This window comes from Papio anubis, chromosome 1 (assembly GCF_008728515.1).
Source record: "Papio anubis isolate 15944 chromosome 1, Panubis1.0, whole genome shotgun sequence".
Taxonomy (NCBI): Eukaryota; Metazoa; Chordata; class Mammalia; order Primates; family Cercopithecidae; genus Papio; species Papio anubis.
Window position 1 is genome coordinate 74,073,697 of NC_044976.1, and position 23,080 is coordinate 74,096,776.

A 23,080-nucleotide genomic window follows, 5' to 3' on the forward strand; every position below is an offset into this window, starting at 1 on the left:
TGGGCTTTTATTAGCTTTAACAACGAGGTATCTAAACCTGGACAGTTTCACAAACACCCATTTTAAAACATTCCAGCTACCATCTCAAAACTCTCTCAAAACTCAGGGTCTCACTGGAAGAGAAAGTGATTCCACCTAGAATTCCTCAGGGAGACGTTCACTTCCATCATTGGCTGACCACGAGCTTTAGACAGCCTCTACTGCACCCGCATACCAAGGACACCACATCCACATCAGCCGACAAGTCATAAATAGCCTTGGAAATACGTGGAAAGGTCAAATTTACGTAAGCAATTAAATTCTCTTTTAAATTTTAAGGAAACACAAACATGCCTTTGCTTTAGTTAAGGCATTTGAGAGCAAAATGTATTAATACTTTGAATCCGCCAAGCAGACACAATCTGGGTTTGACCGTTCTCTGCCGGTGAAGGTGAAGGCTGAGCACCCGGCAGCTCTCCTTCCAAGTCCCAGCCGCGCCCTCTCACCCAGTTTCCCATCCTGCACCGCGCCGCACGTCCCCCACCATTCAGCGCCACCCGGCCCTCCCAGCCCCGCCGCCGTCCTTCTCCTCTGCCCTGGCTCTCTCTCCGCGCTAGTATCAGCCTCGGCGTCCCACAGAGAAGGCAAGACGTGGGAAGGCAGAGAACCAGACCAGGCTTATCAGGGATTGCCGGGAGAGGGGATGCAACCCCTCCCCAGGTCGCACCCACGACGCAGGCAAGGGTCACGGAGCATGCGTTGAATACCCCAGCCGGCGACCGCTCCCACCCCGACGGCTCTCACCCGGCCTGGCGCAGTGCCCCCTCCTTCCGCTGCCCAGCTGCCTCTTCCCGCCCCGCCCCGCCCACGGGCGCCAGTGGGCGGGACCAGAGGAGTCCGGCGCTGGGGGAGTCTGTCAAGGCCGTGACCTGTGTAATATTGTCCTAGTGGCCGAACGGGAACCAACATGGCAGCGGGTTTCGGGCGATGCTGCAGGGTGAGAGAGAGCCCAGCGGTGCGGTAGGGGCAGGGACATGGATATTGTGTGGGAGCACGGGGCCCTGGGCCAAAAATAGGTGCGGCCGGGAGGAGTGGGAAGTCGGGTTGAGGAAGGAGCCTGCCTGCCTAGGGGTCCCCACCTGCTTTCACGCCTCCTACCACCGGACGGAATCGTAGCCTGGCGTTTCATTTTCCGTATCCTCCCGTCAGCCGACCCCGTTATAGCCGGCATCCTCTCTTTAGAATATCGTTTTTCTTTCTCTGGTAAACCCTCCAAATATTTACCCCAGGAATCCCACCTTTTTCCGAAGTGACCCGGTCTCTGTGTCAGAACCACGGGAAAAAGGAAAATGGAGCAGCTACTCCTTGAGATACTTAATATGTTTAGTAAGCTTTTCGTTGTGTAATATGGTGGAGGACGCTTCCACGTTGCTTACGGGGAAAAAAAAGTAAAAGAAAAAACCTATCGCAGGATTTTATGTGAACTTGTCTGTATATTCTAGTATTGAGTCTTAACAGATTCTAAATAAGTTTGTCATTAGATGCACTTTGGTATCTTAAATATTCTTGACATGTTCACACGACTGCCATTTAGATGTCACTTAAAATTAAAGTTATGTCTTTGACCAAAAAAGCTGAGGTTTTAGAATAATCCTAAAGAATTGCTGCCCATATTTTACTGCTATTATTCAAGTTAATGTGCAGTGAAGGCAGAAATTGGGGGATTTCAGCTATTTTTAACTCCAACACCAGAAAAGCAGATTTCTGAACCTTCCAAGGAAGGATCTAAAAAAAAACCTGATAGAGAAAACGTATACTCTTTTTCTCTTCTTTAACCCATAAAACTAACACTTTTATATTCCCAAGAAATGCACAAAAGTGTTCAATTCTAATGGTGCTGCTTCGATATTTGGAATTTCATTGTTCTAGACAGAGAGCCCGAGGTAATAAAACCAATATTTATATAGCATTAGGCTTTCAAAACATTATCTTACTTTAATCATTCAAAAATACGCAGTGAGATTAGCACCATTTTTCGGTTTTGAACGGAAGCTATAAGCAGTTTGTAACCTGTCTACGGCCATAAATATAGTTGTGGAACCTAGATTCAAATTCAGCAATTGTAACTCCAGATCCCTTCCTATTTCTGTTTTCTATTTGTAAACCACCTCTCTAACTGGCTAACTTTGTTGTGTAATTAACAGGTTGATGGACATTGTATTCTGGTAATAGCAACCTTTGCACTTTGTTCTATGTAACATATTTTCCTCAACAGTCACATGTGAAGTGACTTTTTCCCTATTTAAAGTCTCTCGGTTGGCCGGACGCGGTGGCTCATGCCTGTAATCCTAGCACCTTGGGAGGACTAGGCGGGTGGATCACTCAAGGCCAGAAGTTCAAGACCAGCCTGGCCAACGTAGGGAAACCCTGTCTTTACTGAAAATATGACAAATTAGCTGGGCATGGTAGCATACGCCTGTAATCCCAGGAGACTGAGTTTGCAATGAGCAGAGATCTCCCCACTGCATTCCAGCCTGGGTGACAGAGGGAGACTGTCAAAAAAAGTCTCTCAGTAGACCATTTAACCTGGTTTGAGTTCTGACTTTTGTGCATGGGATTTAAAAACGCATTTATAATAGTCATTTTTTTTGTTCTGATTTTTGCAGAATGTTTTCCTTTGTTATGGAACCTAGTGACCAATTAGGATACTAACAGAAAGATGAGTATAGCAAGGTGGTTAATAGCATGGGCTCTTGATTGTAAATGTTAGAATCCTGGTTGCACTAATAGTAGAGTGACTTTGCCTAATTTAGTTGACTTTCTGAGCCTTCGTTTCTTCACATGCGAAAATGGAATAAAAGTAATAACTTAATCCTAGACTTGACCTAGGATTCAGTGAATTAACCTGTGTAATGTGACTGTAAATCAGAGTAGATTTGGTCTGTGACTGCTGGACAATAAGGACCAGAGAAACGGTTTCACTTTTTTTTTTTTTTTTTTGAGACGAAGTCTTGCTCTGTCACCCAGGCTGGAATGCAATGGTGCAGTTTAGACTCACTGCAACCTCCGCCTCCTGGGTTCAAGTGATTCTCCTGCCTCAGCCTCCTGAGTAGCTGGGACTACATACCACCACACCTGGCTTACTTTTGTATTTTTAGTAGAAATGGGGTTTCACCATGTTGGTCAGACTGGTCTCAAACCCCTTACCTTGTGATCCACCCACCTCAGCCTCCCAAAGTGCTGGGATTACACGCATGAGCCACCCCGCCTGGCACTGTTTCACTTTCAAAATAAAATGAATGAAGTTGCAAAGATAATGCGAGTTTTCATACTCTGTGTGTGTGTTTTTTTTAATTGTAGTATGAGTTATGTTATTTTGAAAGCGCTGTTTCAGTTACAAATATTTGATACTCTTAATTATATTGTCACCTTCCATGTAGGAAATCCTCTGTATAAGTTGAAATTGTCATCTACAAAGACAGTTTCTTTTTACGGATTTTGAAAAACATAAGAATTTAAATGTAGAAACTTTAGTATATTCTTCAGCTTCTCTTTTCTCTTAGTATCTCAGCTTGTTAAAATTGCCAGATAGTTCAGTTAAACTCTTTTACAGTGAAAATTGTGTAATTTTGGCTGTCCTGACACCTTTATACAGGAACACCATTGTGGTTCCCAGTTTGGCGGCTTTAATAAATGCAAATTTTTACTTTTGTATCCATTAAGCTGTCATGAATATAAAAATGGGTTGCAAAACAATAATATATGTATATTTGATTGTTTGTTTCTTTATATGTTCCTTTGAAGAAATATGAGTATATTTCACATCCTAAGACAAGAAATGTATTAGTAGTTTAGAACAGGGATGGCAAACGTTTTTTGAAAAGGAGCGGATAGTACATGTTTTTGGCTTTGTGAACCATATGGTCTCTGTGGTAACTACTTAGATCTGCTGTGAAAGCAGCAATAGACAGCATGATGTGGCTGCCATAGTTTGGTGACTCCTTGCTCAGAACATTGTAAGAATGCCTGTAGACAGCAGAAAATACAGAACATGGTTTTATGCTAATTTGTTTTATTAGAGTGGGGTATCCTAAAAAATGAGATCCTCTGAGGGAAAGGTTCCCAGAGGCATGCATGGGAGGCTCACAGGGACAGGGTATCAAAGTTGATGGACTAGGCAACTCTTGAACACAGTATGTTCACTTTCCACCTATCGTTCTCCCCACCCCAACTCTCCAACCATCAAAGTCCTAGGAGCTTATAAGATACCCAGAATAGTGGTCCTACGTCTACTAGTACCCTTGACTGTTGTTCTAAATCCTCCACTTCAGTAGTGTAAATACCACTGACTTTATTTTCATTACTTTTTAAAAACATCTCCTCTGTCATAGGAGTTTATATAACTGGTAATTGACTTATTTAAATTATGATTGAAGGCATTTAAATAGTGATGACTTTAAAAACTATGAGTATGGTCAAACAAGTTGTTGTACTCACTTACAATTATGAGTAGTCTCTTATCTGATTAATGTTTAACTTATCAAATTTATTTTAATAAAACTGTTCTTTACAGGTCCTGAGAAGTATTTCTCGTTTTCATTGGAGATCACAGCATACAAAAGCCGATCGACAGCGTGAACCAGGATTAGGATTTAGTTTTGGTATATGTTCTGTTCTATCTTTTGACTTTAAACTTACACATATGAAGCTCTGTCTATGTATTTGTTTGGAGTACGTTTGTAAATAAACTTAATAATGTCTTTCAATGAGTAGGACCAGTCCACCGTCCACAGATCGTTCACAGTAACTCACACCCATTTTTCCTGATCTCATTTTCTTCCTCAGTATACTATACTATACATTAAATCTGTGTTAGTAGTATACATACACTTATATTCCTTCCTTTTTTTCTAAGTGTTTAGCCCAAAATCAATGAGATTTACTGATATATATGAATAGTCTTCAACTTACATATCTAAATGCCACAAATACATTTTAAAACACTTGTTAGATTACAATGCTAGGTGCCTGGTAATAAGCTAAAGCTTGTTTTTGCTATAATATATCCACATTGCAATTTTGGTACTATTAGGTGAAGTTCTCACTCCTGGCACCGGGGAGCCATGTAGTTGTTGTAAGGAAAAGGAATATGATTTTTCTTCCTCCCTCCTCTATAAAATGAAAACCACAGTCAAAAAATGTGAAATAATAATATCTATCTTAGCCGGGCGCGGTGGCTCAAGCCTGTAATCCCAGCACTTTGGGAGGCTGAGACGGGCGGATCACAAGGTCAGGAGATCGAGACTATCCTGGCTAACACGGTGAAACCCCGTCTCTACTAAAAAATACAAAAAACTAGCCGGGCGAGGTGGCGGGCGCCTGTGGTCCCAGCTACTCCGGAGGCTGAGGCAGGAGAATGGCGTAAACCCGGGAGGCGGAGCTTGCAGTGAGCTGAGATCCGGCCACTGCACTCCAGCCTGGGCGACAGAGCCAGACTCAGTCTCAAAAAAAAAATAATAATAATAATAATAATATCTATCTTTGGCATTCTTGGCCATCTAAAGTGCCTCTTCAAAATTTTTATTTTTTCTCTAGTTAAAAACCATTTACTCAATTCATTTGGTCTCAGAAAATAGTTAAAGGCAGCTGAGATAATCACAGCTAGGTACAAATGACAATCTCAAAGCTCTCCAGAGTTATTGTTTGTTTTTATTATTATGTTTTTAAAGATTTTTCCCTTTATAAAGTTTTTTTTGGTTTTTTAACCAGAATTTAATGAAGTTTTTCTTTTTCTTTTTCTTTTAGAAAAGATGAGGTTTCATTGTCTCATTATGTTGCCCAGGCCGATCTTAAACTCCTGGGCTCAAGCAGTTCTCTTATTTCAGCCTTCCAAAGTGCCGGGATTATAGGCATGAGCCACTGCACCCAGACCAAATGAAAATTTGCTGTGTTTTGTTTTTTTCTTTCTGTGACCTCTAGCCAAAGACTGAATGAAAATTTTCTTTTCTTTTCTTTCTTTTTTTTTTTTTTTTTTTTTTTTTTGAGACAGAGTCTCACTTTGTCACCCACACTGCTGTGCAGCGGCTCACTGCAACCTCTGCCTCCCAGGTTCAAGTGATTCTCCTGCCTTAACCTCCTGAGTAGCTGGGACTACAGGTGTGGGTCACCTTGCCTGGCTAATTTCTATATTTTTAGTAGGGATGGGGTTTTGCCATGTTGGCCAGGCTGGTCTCAAACTCCTGATGACAAGTGATCCACCCTCCTCTGCCTCCCAAAGTTCTGGGATTGCAGGCATGAACCACTGTGCCCAGCCTGAAAGAAAATTTTCTTTTTTTTTCTTTTTTTTTTTCTCTTTCTGTAACCCAGTAAATGAAAGTTTTCAAGCAGTATGAGGATAGCTGTTTGGGATGGTCTTCCTCTGTCGCTCAGGCTGGATTGCAGTGGCTCCATCTGGGCTTATTGCAACCTCTGCCTCCTGGGTTCAAGCGATTCTCTTACCTCAGCCACCCAAGTAGCTGAGATTACAGGTGTGGGCCACCACGCCTGGCTAATTTTTATATTATTAGTAGAGATGATGTTTCGCCATGTTGGCAACGCTAGTCTCGAACTCCTGGCCTCAAGTGATCCACCCGTCTTGGCCTCCCAAAGTGGGATATGGGCATGAGCCACCATGCCCAGCCAGGGCAGTGGATCTTACTGAGATAATTAGCATTAATTTGGTATGATTGCTTGTCACTTACAATTTGACGCTCACTAGTAAGAGCCTCGCAGGAGAAATCTATGGTGGTTCACTGAGTGATAGAGGATGAGATAGATATAATTGTTTGGGAGGGAGATTTTGAAGTTCAATACGGGTCTATTCCTTGAACCAGTTGCATCTGGTTCTTTATCTGTGAAATGAAAATATCTATAACACAGAATTTCTATGAAGATTAAGTTATATGCTGTATTTAAAGCCCCTAGCACATAGTGACTGGATCAAAGTAGTTTCTCTATAAATAATACATAATACATCCTTGTCATTTCTACTTTTTTTTTTTTTTTAAGAGGGTTTCACTCTGTCATCCAAGTTGGAGTGCAGTGATACAGCTCACTGCAACCTTGACTTCTGGGGCTCCATGGATTCTCCGGCCTCAGCCTCCTGAGCTGTTAGGACAACAGGTCCATGTCACCACACCCAGCTGATTTTTGAAATTTTTAAATGTCTTGTAGAGACAGGATCTTGCTATGTCACCCAGGCTGGCCCCAAACTCCTGGCCTCAAATGGTTCGCCTTCCTCAGCCTCCCAAAATTCTGGGATTATAGGTATGAGCCACCATGCTCAGACTTTCTCTACCCTCTCTCTACCTACAAGATTGATATCAACTGGCACCAATCTTAGAAGTAAAGCTGTGATATAGAGAACACTGGACTGAAACTCTATACTTCCGCTAATTCATTGTAAGACTGATATTAGAATTTCCTTACTCTGCATTAGTTTATCTATAAACGGATTTGATCTTATGCTCTTCAATTCAGCACCAAAATTCTATTTTTATGTATTATTTCTCACTCCCCATACAATGATTACTATAGTCTTAAACATTCTTTTCTGCATTTGCTCTCATTTTTCTTGCTTGAAATACCCTGTTATCTCTTTTAAATTTTACCTAATCTTTGACGTTAGATGCAACCACATTAAAACACAAGGATACCATGGATTTGAAAAGATGCAGTTAGCAATTGGCTACTCTCCTCAATCAAGCCACCATACTAATTTCATTAACTTTAAAACAATAATCTCTTATTTTATGTGAACAAATTGTTGGACACCATTTATTAGCATTGCAGCAGGATTTTGTTATTATCTTTTGAAAAACCTTTCTACCACTTTTACCAGTTGCTTTGTGCTAATTTATAAACTTTGAGTTTAAAGGAGCAGTAAGCCTAGGCTTGGTGTCTCATGCTTGTAATCCCAGCACTTTAGGAGACCAAGGCAGGAGGATTGCTTGAGGCCAGGAGTTCAAGACCAGCCTGGCATCATAGTGAGACCCCGTCTCTATGAAAAAATAAATAAAAAGAAAAAATGAAATAGACAGGGTGAGGTGGCTTCCAGCACTTTGGGAGGCCGAGATGGGAGAATCACTTGAGCCTAGGAGTTCCAGACCAGCTTGGACAACATGGCAAAACCCTGTCTCTATAAAAATTACAAAAATTAGCCAGATATGGTGGCATGTGCCTGTGGTCCCAGCTAGTTGAGAAGCTGTGCTGGGAAGATCATTTGAGGCCAGGAAGTCGAGGCTACAGTGAGTCATAATTGTACCACTGCACTCCAGCCTGAGTGACAAAATGAGACTGTCTCAAAAATAAAAAAAAAAATGGTAAAATTAAAATCACGACGATGATATTCTTATATGACACTTTGAAATAAGTTGTATTGCTTTATGTCACTGAATGTGTTTCATTTATTTCATTAGATTGATTCTTGTCATCAGGGAGATGTCTTGCATATTAGTTTCCCTTCAGTGTCCGTAAACATTTGATAAATTGGCTTAGGAACTAATAATAAGTTAAACATTTGTTATATCACCAATTCGAAAAGAAAAACTCACTTGAGCTCTACAGGTTAATATCTGTTACTCATTTGTAAAAGTTAGAAATCTCACCTATTTCCTTTAGCATTTGTGTTGACATAGGTTTATTTATATTGTGTAGTGAACTCTTGATTAGTCAAAAAACGCACTGTAGTCTGACTTTTCTGATTAATCAAGGATTTAAGTCCCCACAGTAAATACACATTTCTACATACTGACTTCATGGGACATTTTTCCTTAACTTGTTATCCAGTTTTAACCTTTTCTAAATAACTTTCCCTTAGAGTTCACTGAACAGCAGAAAGAATTTCAAGCTACTGCTCGTAAATTTGCCAGAGAGGAAATCATCCCAGTGGCTGCAGAATATGATAAAACTGGTGAAGTAGGTGTATACATTTTAAAGAGGGAAAAATCTTTTACATTTTTTACAAGATTATGTAATCAAACTGTTTGGATATCAAAATATATTTTAATTCAGTTCTTTTCTTTTTCTTCTAGTATCCAGTCCCCCTAATTAGAAGAGCCTGGGAACTTGGTTTAATGAATCCGCACATTCCAGAGAATTGTGGTGAGCTTTCTTTATATTTTTAATACTAGAATGCATATGAGTAAGAAAAATTGTAGAACTCTACTCAGTCATTGTTTTCAAATATTTCTTGCCATTAAATGACTTTCTAGCTTTGTCATCCTGCTCAGACTACAGTGTTTGCCCACTTTTGGAAGCTTGTACTCTATACTTAGATGCATTTTTCCTTCTTCTAAATGGTTCCAACCTTAATTTACACCTAAACCTCAGTAACTTCTGTTTCTAGAGTTGGTCAATTTGTTGCATTTTATTCCTATCTTCTATATTACATTTTATCGAGTCTTTTTTGTGAACTACCATTCTTTTCCTCAGACCCAGTTTGAGTTGAATTGAGTTTTAACACAATCAAGTTAGAACAGGAATATAGGTTCAAATTACAAATAGTAAAATAATTTTTTGAAAATTTTAGAACTTACTTTAGAAAAGTATAATTTCTTCTTGTGCCAGCCAGAACACGTGTAGATATTATATTGCAAATTTCCTTTTAAAACAAATTTTGGTCATACTGAAAGCAATTAAAATAGTTTACCTTTATTTCTATTGTGATGTACTACATATTATAATGTGTTAAAACATTTTGATACTGTAGGAGGTCTTGGACTTGGAACTTTTGATGCTTGTTTAATAAGTGAAGAATTGGCTTATGGATGTACAGGGGTTCAGACTGCTATTGAAGGAAATTCTTTGGGGGTAAGTGACTTAGAAAATTAACTACCTAACTGTGAGCTCTTGTTAATGAGATAGTTACTCCTGAAGAAGCTGGATTTTTAGAAGAAAAAAAAGCAGAGTCAGTTACTACTAGGTAAGGTTAGTGGGTAAACACAGTTTTCTTTAAAGAGGAACACAGGATTCAGCATTGAAGCCTGGAGTTCTGATTTCAAGGCTTGATCACTCTGCTTGTTGTCTCTAGTACTTGGACTTCTGACAGTCCTTCTGGGGAAACTGTATACTTTGGCTGCAGCGTCCAGTGGCAATTCTTAGGTAAAGCCAAGGGCTAAATTCAGCATTCAGGAACAGGATTGGGATGGCTTGCTGCCACTACTGGCAGTACTGAAATATAGCAAGCAATTTTTTTTATTATTATTATACTTTAAGTTCTAGGGTACATGTGCACAACATGCAGTTTTATTACATATGTATGTATATATGTGCCATGTTTGTGTGCTGCACCCATTAACTCGTCATTTACGTTAGGTATATATCCTAATGCTATCCGTCCCTCCTACCACCACCCCACGACAGGCCCTGGTGTGTGATGTTCCCCACCCTGTGTCCAAGTGTTCTCATTGTTCAATTCCCACCTACGAGTGAGAACATGCAGTGTTTGGTGTTCTGTCCTTGCGATAGTTTGCTCAGAGTGATGGTTTCCAGCTTCATCCATGTCCCTGCAAAGGACGTGAACTCATCCTTTTTTATGACTGCATAGTATTCCATGGTGTATATGTGCCACATTTTCTTAATCCAGTCTGTCACTGGTGGACATTTGGGTTGATTCCAAGTCTTTGCTATTGTGATTAGTGCTGCAATAAACATACATGTGCATGTGTCTTTATAGTAGCATGATTTATAATCCTTTGGGTATATACCCAGAAATGGAATGGCTGGGTCAAATGGTATTTCTAGTTCTAGATCCTTGAAGAATCGCCACACTGTCTTCCACAACGGTTGAACTAGTTTACAGCCCCACCAACAGTGTAAAAGTGTTCCTATTTCTCCACATCCTCTCCAGCACCTGTTGTTTCCTGACTTTTTGATGATTGCCATTCTAACTGCTGTGAGATGGTATCTCATTGTGGTTTTGATTTTCATTTCTCTAACGACCAGTGATGATGAGCATTTTTTCATGTGTCTGTTGACTGCATAAATATCTTCTTCTGAGAAGTGTCTGTATTTATACTTTGCCCAATTTTTGATGGCGTTGTTTTTTTTCTTGTAAATTTGTTTAAGTTCTTTGTAGATTCGGGATATTAGCCCTTTGTCAGATGGGTAGATTGCAAAAATTTTCTCCCATTCTGTAGGTTGCCTGTTCACTCTGATGATAGTTTCTTTTGCCGTGCAGAAGCTCTTTAGTTTAATTAGATCCCATTTGTCAATTTTGACTTTTGTTGCCATTGCTTTTGGTATTTTAGTCATGAAGTCCTTGCCCATGCCTATGTCCTGTATGGTATCGCCTAGGTTTTCTTCTGGGGTTTTTATGGTTTTAGGTCTGACATTAAAGTCTTTAATCCATCTTGAATTAATTTTTGTATAAGGTGTAAGGAAGGGATCCAATTTCAGCTTTCTACATATGGTTAGCCAGTTTTCCCAACATCATTTATTAAATAGGGAATCCTTTCCCCATTTCTTGTTTACAGTCCCACCAACAGTGTAAAAGTATTACTATTTCTCCACATCCTCTCCAGCACCTGTTGTTTCCTGTTTTTGTCAGGTTTCTTGCTTTTGTCAGGTTTCCTGTTGCTTGTTTATGTCAGGTTTGTCAAAGATCAGATGGTTGTAGATGTGTGGTATTATTTCCGAGGGCTGTATTCTGTCCCATTGGTCTATATCTCTGTTTTGGTACCAGTACCATGCTGTTTTGGTTACTGTAGCCTTGTAGTATAGGTTGAAGTCAGGTAGCGTGATGCCTGCAGTTTTGTTCTTTTGGCTTTAGGATTGTCTTGGCAATGCGGGCTCTATTTGGTTCCATATGAACTTTAAAGTAGTTTTTTCAATTCTGTGAAGAAAGTCATTGGTAGCTTGATGGGGATGGCATTGAATCTATAAATTACCTTGGGCAGTATGGCCATTTTCACAATATTGATTCTTCCTATCCATAAGCATGGAATGTTCTTCCATTTGTTTGTGTCCTCTTTTATTTCGTTGAGCAGTTGTTTCTAGTTTCCCTTGAAGAAGTCCTTCACATCCCTTGTAAGTTGGATTCCTAGGTATTTTATTCTCTTTAGCAATTGGGAATGAGAGTTCATTAATGATTTGGCTCTCTGTCTGTTATTGGTGTACAGGAATGCTTGTGACATTTGCACATTGATTTTGTATCCTGAGACTTTGCTGAAGTTGCTTATCAGCTTAAGGGGATTGGGGCTGAGATGATGGGGTTTTCTAAATATACAACCATGTCATCTGCAAACAGGGACAATTTGACTTCCTCTTTTCCTAATTGAATACCCTTTATTTCTTTCTCCTGCCTTATTGCTTTGGCCAGAACTTCCAACACTGTGTTGAATAGGAGTGGTGAGAGAGGGCATCCCTGTCTTGTGCCAGTTTTCAAAGAGAATGCTTCCAGTTTTTGCCGATTTGGTATGATATTGGCTGTGGGTTTGTCATAAATACCTCTTATTATTTTGAGATACGTTCCATCAATACCTAATTTATCGAGAGTTTTTAGCATGAAGGGCTGTTGAATTTTGTTGAAGGCCTTTTCTGCATCTATTGAGATAATCATGTGGTTTTTGTCTTTCTGTTTATACGATGGATTACATTTATTGATTCGTGTATGTTAAACCAGCCCTGCATCCCAGGGATGAAGCCCACTTGATCATGGTGGATAAGCTTTTTGATGTGCTGCTGGATTCGGTTGGCCAGTATTTTCTTGAGGATTTTTGCATCAATGTTCATCAGGGGTATTGGTCTAAAATTCTGTTTTTTTGTTGTGTCTCTGCCAGTCTTTACTATCAGGATGATACTGGCCTCATAAAATGGGTTAGAGAGGGTTTCCTCTTTTTGTATTGATTGGAATAGTTTCAGAAGGAATAGTACCAGCTCCTCTTTGTACCTCTAGTAGAATTTGGCTGTGAATCCATCTGGTCCTGGACTTTTTTTGGTTGGCAGGCTATTAATTATTGCCTCAATTTCAGAGCCTGTTGTTGGTATATTCAGGGATTCAACTTCTTCCTGGTTTAGTTTTGGGAGGGTGTATGTGTTCAGGAATTTATCCATTTCTTCTAGATTTTCTAGTTTATTTGCATAGAAGTGTTTATAGTATTCTCCGATGGTAGTTTGTATGTCTGTGGGGTCGGTGGTGATATCCCCTTCATCATTTTTTATTGCATCTATTTGATTCTTCTCTCTTTTCTTCTTTATTGGTCTTACTAGCAGTCTATCAATTTTGTTGATCTTTTCAAAAAATCAGCTCCTGTATTCATTGATTTTTTGAAGGGTTTGTGTTTAGTGCTTCCTTAAGGAGCTCTTGTAAGGCAGGCCTGGTAGTGACAGAATCTCTCAGCATTTGCTTGTCTGTAAAGGATTTTATTTCTCCTTCACTTATGAAGCTTAGTTTGGCTGGATATGAAATTGTGGGTTGAAAATTCTTTTCTTTAAGAATGTTGAATATTGGCCCCCAATCTCTTCTGGCTTGTAGGGTTTCTGCTGAGAGATCCACTGTTAGTCTGATGGGCTTCCCTTTGTGGGTAACCCGACCTTTCTCTCTGGCTGCACTTAACATTTTTTCCTTCATTTCCACCTTGGTGAATCTGACAATTATGTGTCTCAGAGTTGCTCTTCTTGAGGAATATATTTGTGGTGTTCTCTGTATTTCCTGAATTTGAATGTTTTCCTGCCTTGCTAGGTTGGGGAAGTTCTCCTGGATAATATCCTGAAGAGTATTTTCCAACTTGGTTCCATTCTGTTCTCCCCATCACTTTCAGGTACACCAATCAGATGTAGATTTGGTCTTTTCACATAGTCCCATATTTCTTGGAGGCTTTGTTAGTTTCTTTTTACTCTTTTTCTCTAAACTTCTCTTCTCACTTCATTTCATTCATTTGATCTTCAATCACTGATACCTTTTCCTCCATTTGATCAAATCAGCTACTGAAGCTTGTGTGTGCATCACGTACTTCTCATGCCATGGTTTTCAACTCCATCAGGTCATTTAAAGTCTTCTCTATGCTGTTTATTCTAGTTAACCATTCATCTAATCTTTTTTCAAGGTTTTTAGCTTCTTTGTGATGGGTTCAAACATCCTTCTTTAGCTCAGAGTAGTTTGTTATTACCAATCTTCTGAAGCCTTCTTCTCTCAACTCGTCAAAGTAATTCTCCATCTAGCTTTGTTCCGTTTTTGGTGAGGAGCTGCGTTCCTTTGGAGGAGAAGAGGCACTCTGAGTTTTAGATTTTTCAGCTTTTCTGCTCTGGTTTCTCCCCATCTTTGGGCTTTTATCTAACTTTGGTCTTTGATGATGGTGACATACAGATGGGGTTTTGGTGTGGATGTCCTCTCTGTTTGTTAGCTTTCCTTCTATTGGTCTGGACCCTCAGCTGCAGGTCTGTTGGAATTTGCTGGAAGTCCACTCCAGACCCTGTTTGCCTCGGTATCACCAGCGGAGGCTGCAGAACCACAAATATTGTAGAACGGCAAATGTTGCTGCCTGATCATTCCTCTGGAAGCTTCATCTCAGAGGGGCACCTAGCCATATGAGGTGTCAGTCGGCCCCTACTGGGAGGTGCCTTCCAGTTGGGCTACTTGGGGGTCAGGGACCCACTTGAGGAGGCAGTCAGTCAGTTCTCAGATCTCAAAATCCATGCTGGTAGGACCACTATTCTGTTGAAAGCTGTCAGACAAGGACGTTTAAGTCTGCAGAAATTTCTGCTGTCTTTTATTCAGCTATGCCCTGCCCCCACAGGTGGAGTCTACAGAGGCAGGCAGGCCTTCTTGAACTGCGGCGGGTTCCACTGAGATCCAGCTTCCCTTTCCCGGCCTCTTTGTTTACCTACTCAAGCTTCAGCAATGGCGGGCGCCCCTCCCCCAGCCTCGCTGCTGCATTGCAGTTTGATCTCAGACTGCTGTGCTAGCAGTTAGCAAGGCTCCGTGGGCATGGGACCCTCCAAGCCAGGTTCGGGATATAATCTCCTGGCATGCTGTTAGCTAAGACCTTTGAGAAAGAACAGTATTAGGGTGAGAGTGACCCAATTTTCCAGGTTCAGTCTGTCACGGCTTCCCTTGGCTAGGAAAGGGAATTCCCTGACCCTTTGCACTTCCTGGTTGAGGCATTACCTCACCCTGCTTTGGCTCACAGTCCATGGGCTACACCCACTGTCCGACAAGCCCCAGTGAGATGAACCCAGTACCTCAGTTGGAAATGCAGAAATCACCCATCTTCTGCATCACTCACGCTGGGAGCTGTAGACTGGAGCTGTTCCTATTTGGCCATCTTGGAACCTCCCCTTGTTTTGTTTTGTTTTGTTTTGTTTGAGACAGAGTCTCGCTGTGTTGCCCAGGCTGGAGTGCAGTGGCACGATCTTGGCTCACTGGAAGCTCCACCTCCCGGGTTCACGCCATTCTCCTGTCTCAGCCTCTTGAGTAGCTGGGACTACAGGCGCCCACCACCATGCCTAGCAATTGTTTTTTTTTTTTTTTTTTTTGTAATTCTAGTAGAGACGGGGTGTCACCATGTTGGTCAGAATGGTCTCCATCTCTTGATCTCATAATTCACCCGCCTTGACCTCCCAAAGTGCTGTGATTACAGGCGTGAGCCATTGCATCCAGCCTAACAAGTAGTTCTTAGGCCTGATCATATATACCGTGTCATATATTCTAAATATAATTTTTTATTTGTGCATTTTAGTGTAGTAGATTTTCACAGATTATAATGCCACAGGTCCTACATATAACCTAATTTTATTAAAATACTTAGATTAGCATATTTATTTCCTCATTCTAACTTAGAGGCAAGGTATAGGCCAGTTCTTTGGACTTACCTCTTAGGTGAAAAGTAGTTCTTTTTTCATTTTGAATTATAACGTCTCTGAATTTACATATCCAAAAAAATGACTTGATTTTTTAATGTCAATTTTTTTCGGTAGGAAATGCCTATTATTATTGCTGGAAATGAGCAACAAAAGAAGAAGTATTTGGGGAGAATGACTGAGGAGCCGTTGATGTGTGTGAGTATGTGTAGCTGCTACTTTATTTCACACTTAAGGGAACAAAGGTGCTATTTCTCCTTTTCAGTCTATATGTATATACTGGGAGATATACCATTGAAACAAATGTTAGCGACATATTATTGCAATGATGTTTCGAGGATGCCAAGAAACTGTCATAACAGGCCGAGGACTGTGGCTCATACCTGTAATCCCAGCACTTTGGGAGGCCGAGGAGGGCAGATTACTTGAGGATAGGAGTTCAGCCTGGCTAACATGGTGAAACCCCGTCTCTACTGAAAATACAAAAATTAACCAGGCATGGCGGTGCTTGCCTATAATCCCAGCTACTCAGGAGGCTGAGGCATGAGAATCACTTGAACCTGGAAGATGGAGGTTGCAGTGAGCAGAGATCACACCACTGCACTGCTGCCTGGGCGACAGAGTGAGTGAGACTATCTTAAAAAAAAAAAAAAAAAAAAAAAGTGTCATCATAATTTCCTTGCTTACTTCCAGGAGAAGAGAGATCTACTTGTGATGTCTTTGGGATGTCAAAAAGTGTCATAATAATCCCTTACTTCAGGAGAGAGAGATCTATTTAATGGAGCATTCTACACTTCAAGAACTGAGTCATTGTGTCAGGAAGTTCAGATTGAATGTAGGGCAATGTGTGTTTGAACTAGTAGTGTTTTGAATTAGTAAAAAATTAATGTTGGTTGGTCGTGGGGGCTCACGCCTGTAATCCCAGCACTTTGAGAGTGGGAGGCAGGTGGATCACCTGAGGTCAGGAGTTTGAGACCAGCGTAGCCAAAATGGAGAAACCCCATCTCTACTAAAAATACAAAAATTAGCTGGATGAGGTGGCGCTTGTCAGCTACTCGGGAGGCTGAGGCATGAGAATCTCTTGAACCCAGGAGGCAGAGGTTGCTAAGTAAAGATGGCGACACTGCACTCCAGCCTGGGCAACAGAGTGAGACTCTGTCTCAAAAAAAAAAAAGCAGTTAATGTGGGCTGGGCATAGTGGCTCACACCTGTAATCTGAACACTTTGAGAGGCTAAGGCAGAACTGCTTGAGCCCAGGAGTTCAAGACCAACCTGGGCAACACAGTGAGACTCTGTCTCTAAATAAATAAATAAATAAATAAAATTAATGTGAACCTGCAACTGAAGAAAGAGCAACGTATTTGTTGAATGACTGAATGACTTGGGAAGAATAGTTGTAGAGTTTATTTAAACCTCTGAAAACAACTCAACAAATTTTTAAATTAGATTTTTTTAAAAAGGTTACACACACACACACACGCACACACACACACAGGCTCTATTCTTAAACTGTTGTTTACCTAAGAATTTTTACTTCTTGTTTATTCAAACATATTTCAATCTAAGGTGTGGTTGTTATACTGAAATACAGTAGATTTTTTCGTTTTGAGCAAATAATGAGAATTCATCTTAACAGAAAATAATACTTGAAAATAAATGATTTTTATTTCAGATACCTAAATTTCAAGCAAACTGTTTAATAAAGGCATTTGTACATATTTGCTAGGAAATCTGCAATTTTTTTAAACAATTGAGAGTTTAGCTAAACATTCTCACTATTGTCTATAAGAACTGTGTGAAACATCTAGATTGTTCTCCTGTAGAGTATAGTCAGCTCTCCATATTCATGAGGGAATAGTTTAGGACCTGTTGTACTCCACATCAATATTTTTGGTTGCCAAGTCCCTTATACAAAATGTACAGTTAGCCCTTCGTATCTGTGGGTTTTGATCCACAGTTGGTTGAATTCCAAAACTCGTGGATGCCAAAGGCAAACTTTTAAAAAATTAAAATTTTATAACTTTTCTGATTATAAAATACTGAGTATAGAAATTTAGAAATGTTTAAAGTAGAACAAAAGTATCTGTTATCCCTCAGATATGGAGTTAATTATTATTACTTCCTTATTGTAGTGCCTACCAGATTTTTAGATATGTAATTGTGTTTGTAACAGCGCCCTATTATATACATGTAGTTTTATGTACTACTTTATTTAACAACGTGAACATTTTCTTATGCCTTCCTTCTTTTTACATGCTGTAACAGTACTGCATAATTTGCTATCTAATGGATATGCTATAAATTATTTCACTGTTCTATACTGTTGAATGTTTAAACTCCTTGGGTTTTTACTTTAGAAAATAATGTTATGGTAAAAAATAATACAGAAAAAATTTTTTTTAAAAAATGATCAAATAAGAAGCCAAGAACAGGCCAGGCATGGTGGCTCATGTCTGTAATCCTAACACTTTGGGAAGCCAAGGCAGGAAGACTGCTTGAGGCCAGGAGTTCAAGACCAGCCTGGACAATGTTGAGAGACTCTGCCACCAGTATATATATAATATATAGTATATGTTATATATACTATATATTATGTATATAAAATATACATTATATAATACATTGTATAATATATAACATTGTATAATATATGTTATATAGTAATACTATGATATATAGTATTAGTATACATTATATATTAATGCTATATATTGTATATGTAATATATAGTATTATATAGTGTTATAAATACAATATTTTATATTGTATAAGATATACGATATATAATATAATATACATATACTATATATACAATATATAATAAACTATATATTATATATAATTATGTATTTTATATATTGTAGTTATATATAATTATATAATTATAAATATATAATGTATATTATACATATACACAATATATAATTTATACATTGTATAAATTATATGTATAATATATATACTGTATGTAGTATATATACTATATAATATATATGTATATTACTATGGAATATACTATATTATGTATAATTATATATTATATATAACAATATATAAAAAATATATATATAAAAAACAAAAAAGAAAAAGAAAAAGAAGACAACAACTCCGAAGAACCAGTAGTGACAAGCCATTTTGTATAGAAAAAAACAGGCCCATTTACTTCACAAACTTTAAAAACTTCACTGTATTATGAAACAGAAAGATGTCTAATATCATATTTCAGGGAAAAAAATACCTTAAAGTTGTTTAAAACAAAATTTTGGTACTTAAAAGGGGCATCTTTTATGGACAACTCTTTATTTTGTTATGATGCTGAATACATCATCAAATCTCCAGGTAGTGGAGTAATCTAGTTCAGTTAACTTGAGTGACACCTGAATCCCTTCTACAGAATCCCTGTCAAAAGCCATCTAGCTGACATGTTTTTATACCTCAGGTGCCTGGGAATCAATACCTTCTGAAGCAGCATCATTTGCGAGCATCTGTTATCATTAGACAAATATTTTAGATTACATGATGCTGAAGCACAGAACCTGTCATTTTTTAAAATAATTTTACCAGTTCATACTATAATAGGTGTTCAATAAATGTTAGAGTGATTTCACTGTAGTTTTCTCTTGGCTATATTGGCTTTCAGATGTTTGAGTAAGTTATTTTTATTTATTTACTTTTTGAGATGGAGTCTTGCTCTGTTCCCCAGGTTGGAGTGCAGTGGTGCAATCTTGGCTCACTGCAACCTCTGCCTCCTGGGTTCAAGTGATTCTCCTGCCTCAGCCTCCCAAGTAGCTGGGACTACAGGTGCGTGCCACCACGCCTGGCTAATTTTTTGTATTTTTAGTAGAGATGAGATTTCACTGTGTTAGCCAGGATGGTCTATATCTCCTGACCTTATGATCTGCCCACCTTGGCCTCCCAAAGTGCTGGGATTACAAGTGTGAGCCACCAAGCCCAGCCGAGTGTAGTTATTATTATTTATTTATTTATTTATTTTTTCTGAAATGGAGTCGCACTCCGTCTTGTAGGCTGGAGTGCAGTGGCACCATCTCGGCTCACCTCCCAGGTTCAAGTAATTCTTCTTCCTCAGCCACCCAAGAAGCTGGGATTAGCCAGGCACCCGCCACCACGCCTAGCTAAGGTTTTGTATTTTTAGTAGAGACAGGGTTTTACCATGTTGGCCAGGCTGGTCTCGAACTCCTGACCTCAAGTGATCCACCTGCCTCGGCCTCCCAAAGTGCTGGAATTACAAGCCTGAAGCCTGATCCACCATGCCTGGCCCTAAGTAATCATTTAAAATGCGCCTATATACACTTACTATTTTGAATTAAAATACAATGTTTATAGTTTCTTTTTTGTTGTATATTTTTAAAAAGTAAATCGACATGGGTTCTCGCTATGTTGATCAGGCTGGTCTTCAACTCCTGGTCTCAAGTGATCCTCCCATCTCAGCCTCACAGAATGCTAGGATTACAGGCAGGGGCCACTATGTTCGGCCCAATTTCTTTCTTCTTTGGACTGTAAGTACCTTAAGGGCAAGGAACTTGTTTCTTTAGTATCCACAGTACCTGCCACTCTTGAATTAACTTGCACTAACACTTGCCTTCTACCACCCCCTTTTATCCATTACTGCTTGTGTCTTGTCATTCCTCTGTTTAAGAGCCTTAAGACGCTCCCCTCAGATAAAATTTTAAATTTCTAATGTGATATAAAAGATTCTTGTCAACCATTTCATTCCTTTCTTTCCAGACTCATGTCTTACCATTCCCTTACATGCACAGAATTTACATACTGTAGAGCTCTGGTATTTTCAGCATTACAAACACTGGGTAACTCTGTTTCTTATCTTAGTATCATAGCATATCCCATTACTTGGACCTGGAATGCATATTCCTCCTCTTTCTCCCTCCTCCCAAAGAAGCCATTTTCCTTTTTGAGACTTAATTTAAACATCCTCTCCTCTGGGAAGCTAGTTTCTCAAGCCCCTTATCTGTGACTTTCACACATAGAGTTGCAGTATAGTTATTTATCTCCACTGTTACATTGTGAAAATCTCTAGGACTGAATGTCCTTTACCTCTGGTTTCCCCATATCCTAGTTTATATCGTGGTACATAGTAGATACTCAATAAATGTTTGTATGAATGAATACATGTGAAATTGAATTTAATGAACTTGTTTAAAGCTATCTAACATTTTCACTTTTTTGTTAAATATATGATTTGTTGATATACTTATGCCTAATTTTAATTATATATTAAATGTTTTTAGGCCAGGCACTGTGACTTGTGCCTGTAGTCCCAGCACTTTGGGAGGCTGACACAGAGGATTGCTTGAGCCCAGGAAGTTGAGACCAGCCTAGGCAATATAGTGAGACTATATCTCTACCCAAAATTTAAAATTAGCCAGGCATGGTGGTGTGTGCCTGCAGTCCCAGCTATTATACACAGGAGGCTGAGGTGGGAGAATTTCCTGAGTCCAGGAAGCTGAGACTGCATTGAGCCTCTGTGTTCCAGCCTGGGCAACAGAGCGAGACCCTGCCTCTTACAAACAAAACAGAAAAGTTTTGACATTTGAGTGGTTTATTTGATTTTCTAAGAACATTTTAAGTTTAGATATTTAAAAATATTTAAAATACAGCTTAAAAAAATAAAACAATCCTGTTTCCAAACATTCAGAATTTAATTACTAACATTTAATTTCATTTCTCTTGTTTTTATATATTCAAGGCTTATTGTGTAACAGAACCTGGAGCAGGCTCTGATGTAGCTGGTATAAAGACCAAAGCAGAAAAGAAAGGAGATGAGTATATTATTAATGGTCAGAAGATGTGGATAACCAATGGAGGAAAAGCTAGTTGGTATGTTGTTCAAAACATCTTTGTATATTTTTTCTTAATTGTTTTATCTTCAAATCTCTCTTTCTTCTTTCTGTATATTTTTAAACCACTACAGTTAAGGTATGTTTGTGGAACTGGAAGGTCTATAGGAGATGATAAACAGTTAGGTGATTTTCAAAAACTATTTTTAAGCCCCTGCACTATTTTTTCAAATTAACTCTCAGAAGTTTAATGTGTAAAATAAAATACAAATGCATGCTCTGTTTGAATCTGATTAGGAAGGCTAGCACTGTATCTACTTGGCTTATTATCTCCACTCCTCATCTCCTATACCAGCCATTCCTTGGAATCCTAAGACTCTAAGGAAAAAGGAAAACCTTTGGTATAGTGCCTGTCTGCAATTGTCAGAAATAAACAGAAGCAGTCTTAAAACAGGTTGTCCATTAGAGAAGGCAGAATTTGACTTTAATAAAATCTGGAAATTTCTAATATATGGTCAAAAAATAATATGGAGGTCAGCAAAGGATCAAACATAATTTGTATAAATATAAAATATTAAAGAAAAACACTTGATTGTTGATAAAAGATGAGGAAAATTCAATAAGTAACTCTTAAGTTCAATAGGAATCAATAGTATGAGCCTTTAAAAAACTAATGTAATTTTAAGCCAAAGTAATAGAAGTACAACATCAAATAGGAGAGAAAAAAATGGTAACAGTTCTGGGCAACACATTAAACATATATTGAAAAAATTGACTAAATCTAGAAGCAGGTAAGTGTCTTACATTGGGAGGAGCCTACGAAACATGTTCTGAAAAGCAGAGCCTTGGTTATTTTGGAAGAATCTTGAAGTTTTTCAAATATTATTACACAGAAAGATGATCAGGCTTATGTGTTTACTTCAGGATGCCAGCTTAGAATTGATGGGTGAAAGTTAGAAAAATGTAGAATTGGGAAGGGGGAGGGATAGCCTTAGGAGATATACCTAATGTAAATGACGAGTTAATGGGTGCAGCACACAAACATGGCACATGTATACATATGTCACAAACCTGCACGTTGTGCACATGTACCCTAGAACATAAAGTATAATAATAAAAAAGAAAAGAAAAATGTAGAATTTAGCTTAATCTAAGGTCAAGTTTTCCAGCAGCAGTGCTGTTAAGTTGTCATGGGAAATACTGTATTTACCCATCACTACAAGTATATAGAGAGTTTCTAGAATAACTTTTTATTGATTAGAATAATGTACTAAATGGCCTGTCTCTTTTTGTAAAAATTCTGATTCAATATATTTGTGTGCCATATAGTACAGTTTTCTAGCAAATAAAACATCATTTTTTCAGAATGAACCTACTAAAAAGTTATTTAGTTTAAACATATCAATCAATTCCTTATGAGCATCCTAAATATGTTCAGTATTATGGAG

General features: G+C 38.8%; 1 protein-coding gene across 3 annotated transcripts in view; it reads left to right on the plus strand.

The window, feature by feature from the left end:
- The first annotated feature begins 498 nt into the window (after positions 1–498).
- The window catches only part of ACADM (acyl-CoA dehydrogenase medium chain), a 44,828-nt gene continuing 22,246 nt past the window's right edge, over positions 499–23,080 (plus strand). For all 3 annotated transcript variants that reach the window (XM_021943129.2, XM_009211116.4, XM_021943132.2), the window contains exons 1-7: positions 499–976; positions 4,553–4,640; positions 8,837–8,934; positions 9,051–9,120; positions 9,728–9,828; positions 15,934–16,014; positions 21,542–21,672. In XM_021943129.2, the coding sequence (XP_021798821.1) occupies positions 947–976; positions 4,553–4,640; positions 8,837–8,934; positions 9,051–9,120; positions 9,728–9,828; positions 15,934–16,014; positions 21,542–21,672 (599 nt within the window). In that variant the 5' untranslated portion in view covers positions 499–946. The remainder of the gene's footprint in view (positions 977–4,552; positions 4,641–8,836; positions 8,935–9,050; positions 9,121–9,727; positions 9,829–15,933; positions 16,015–21,541; positions 21,673–23,080) is intronic.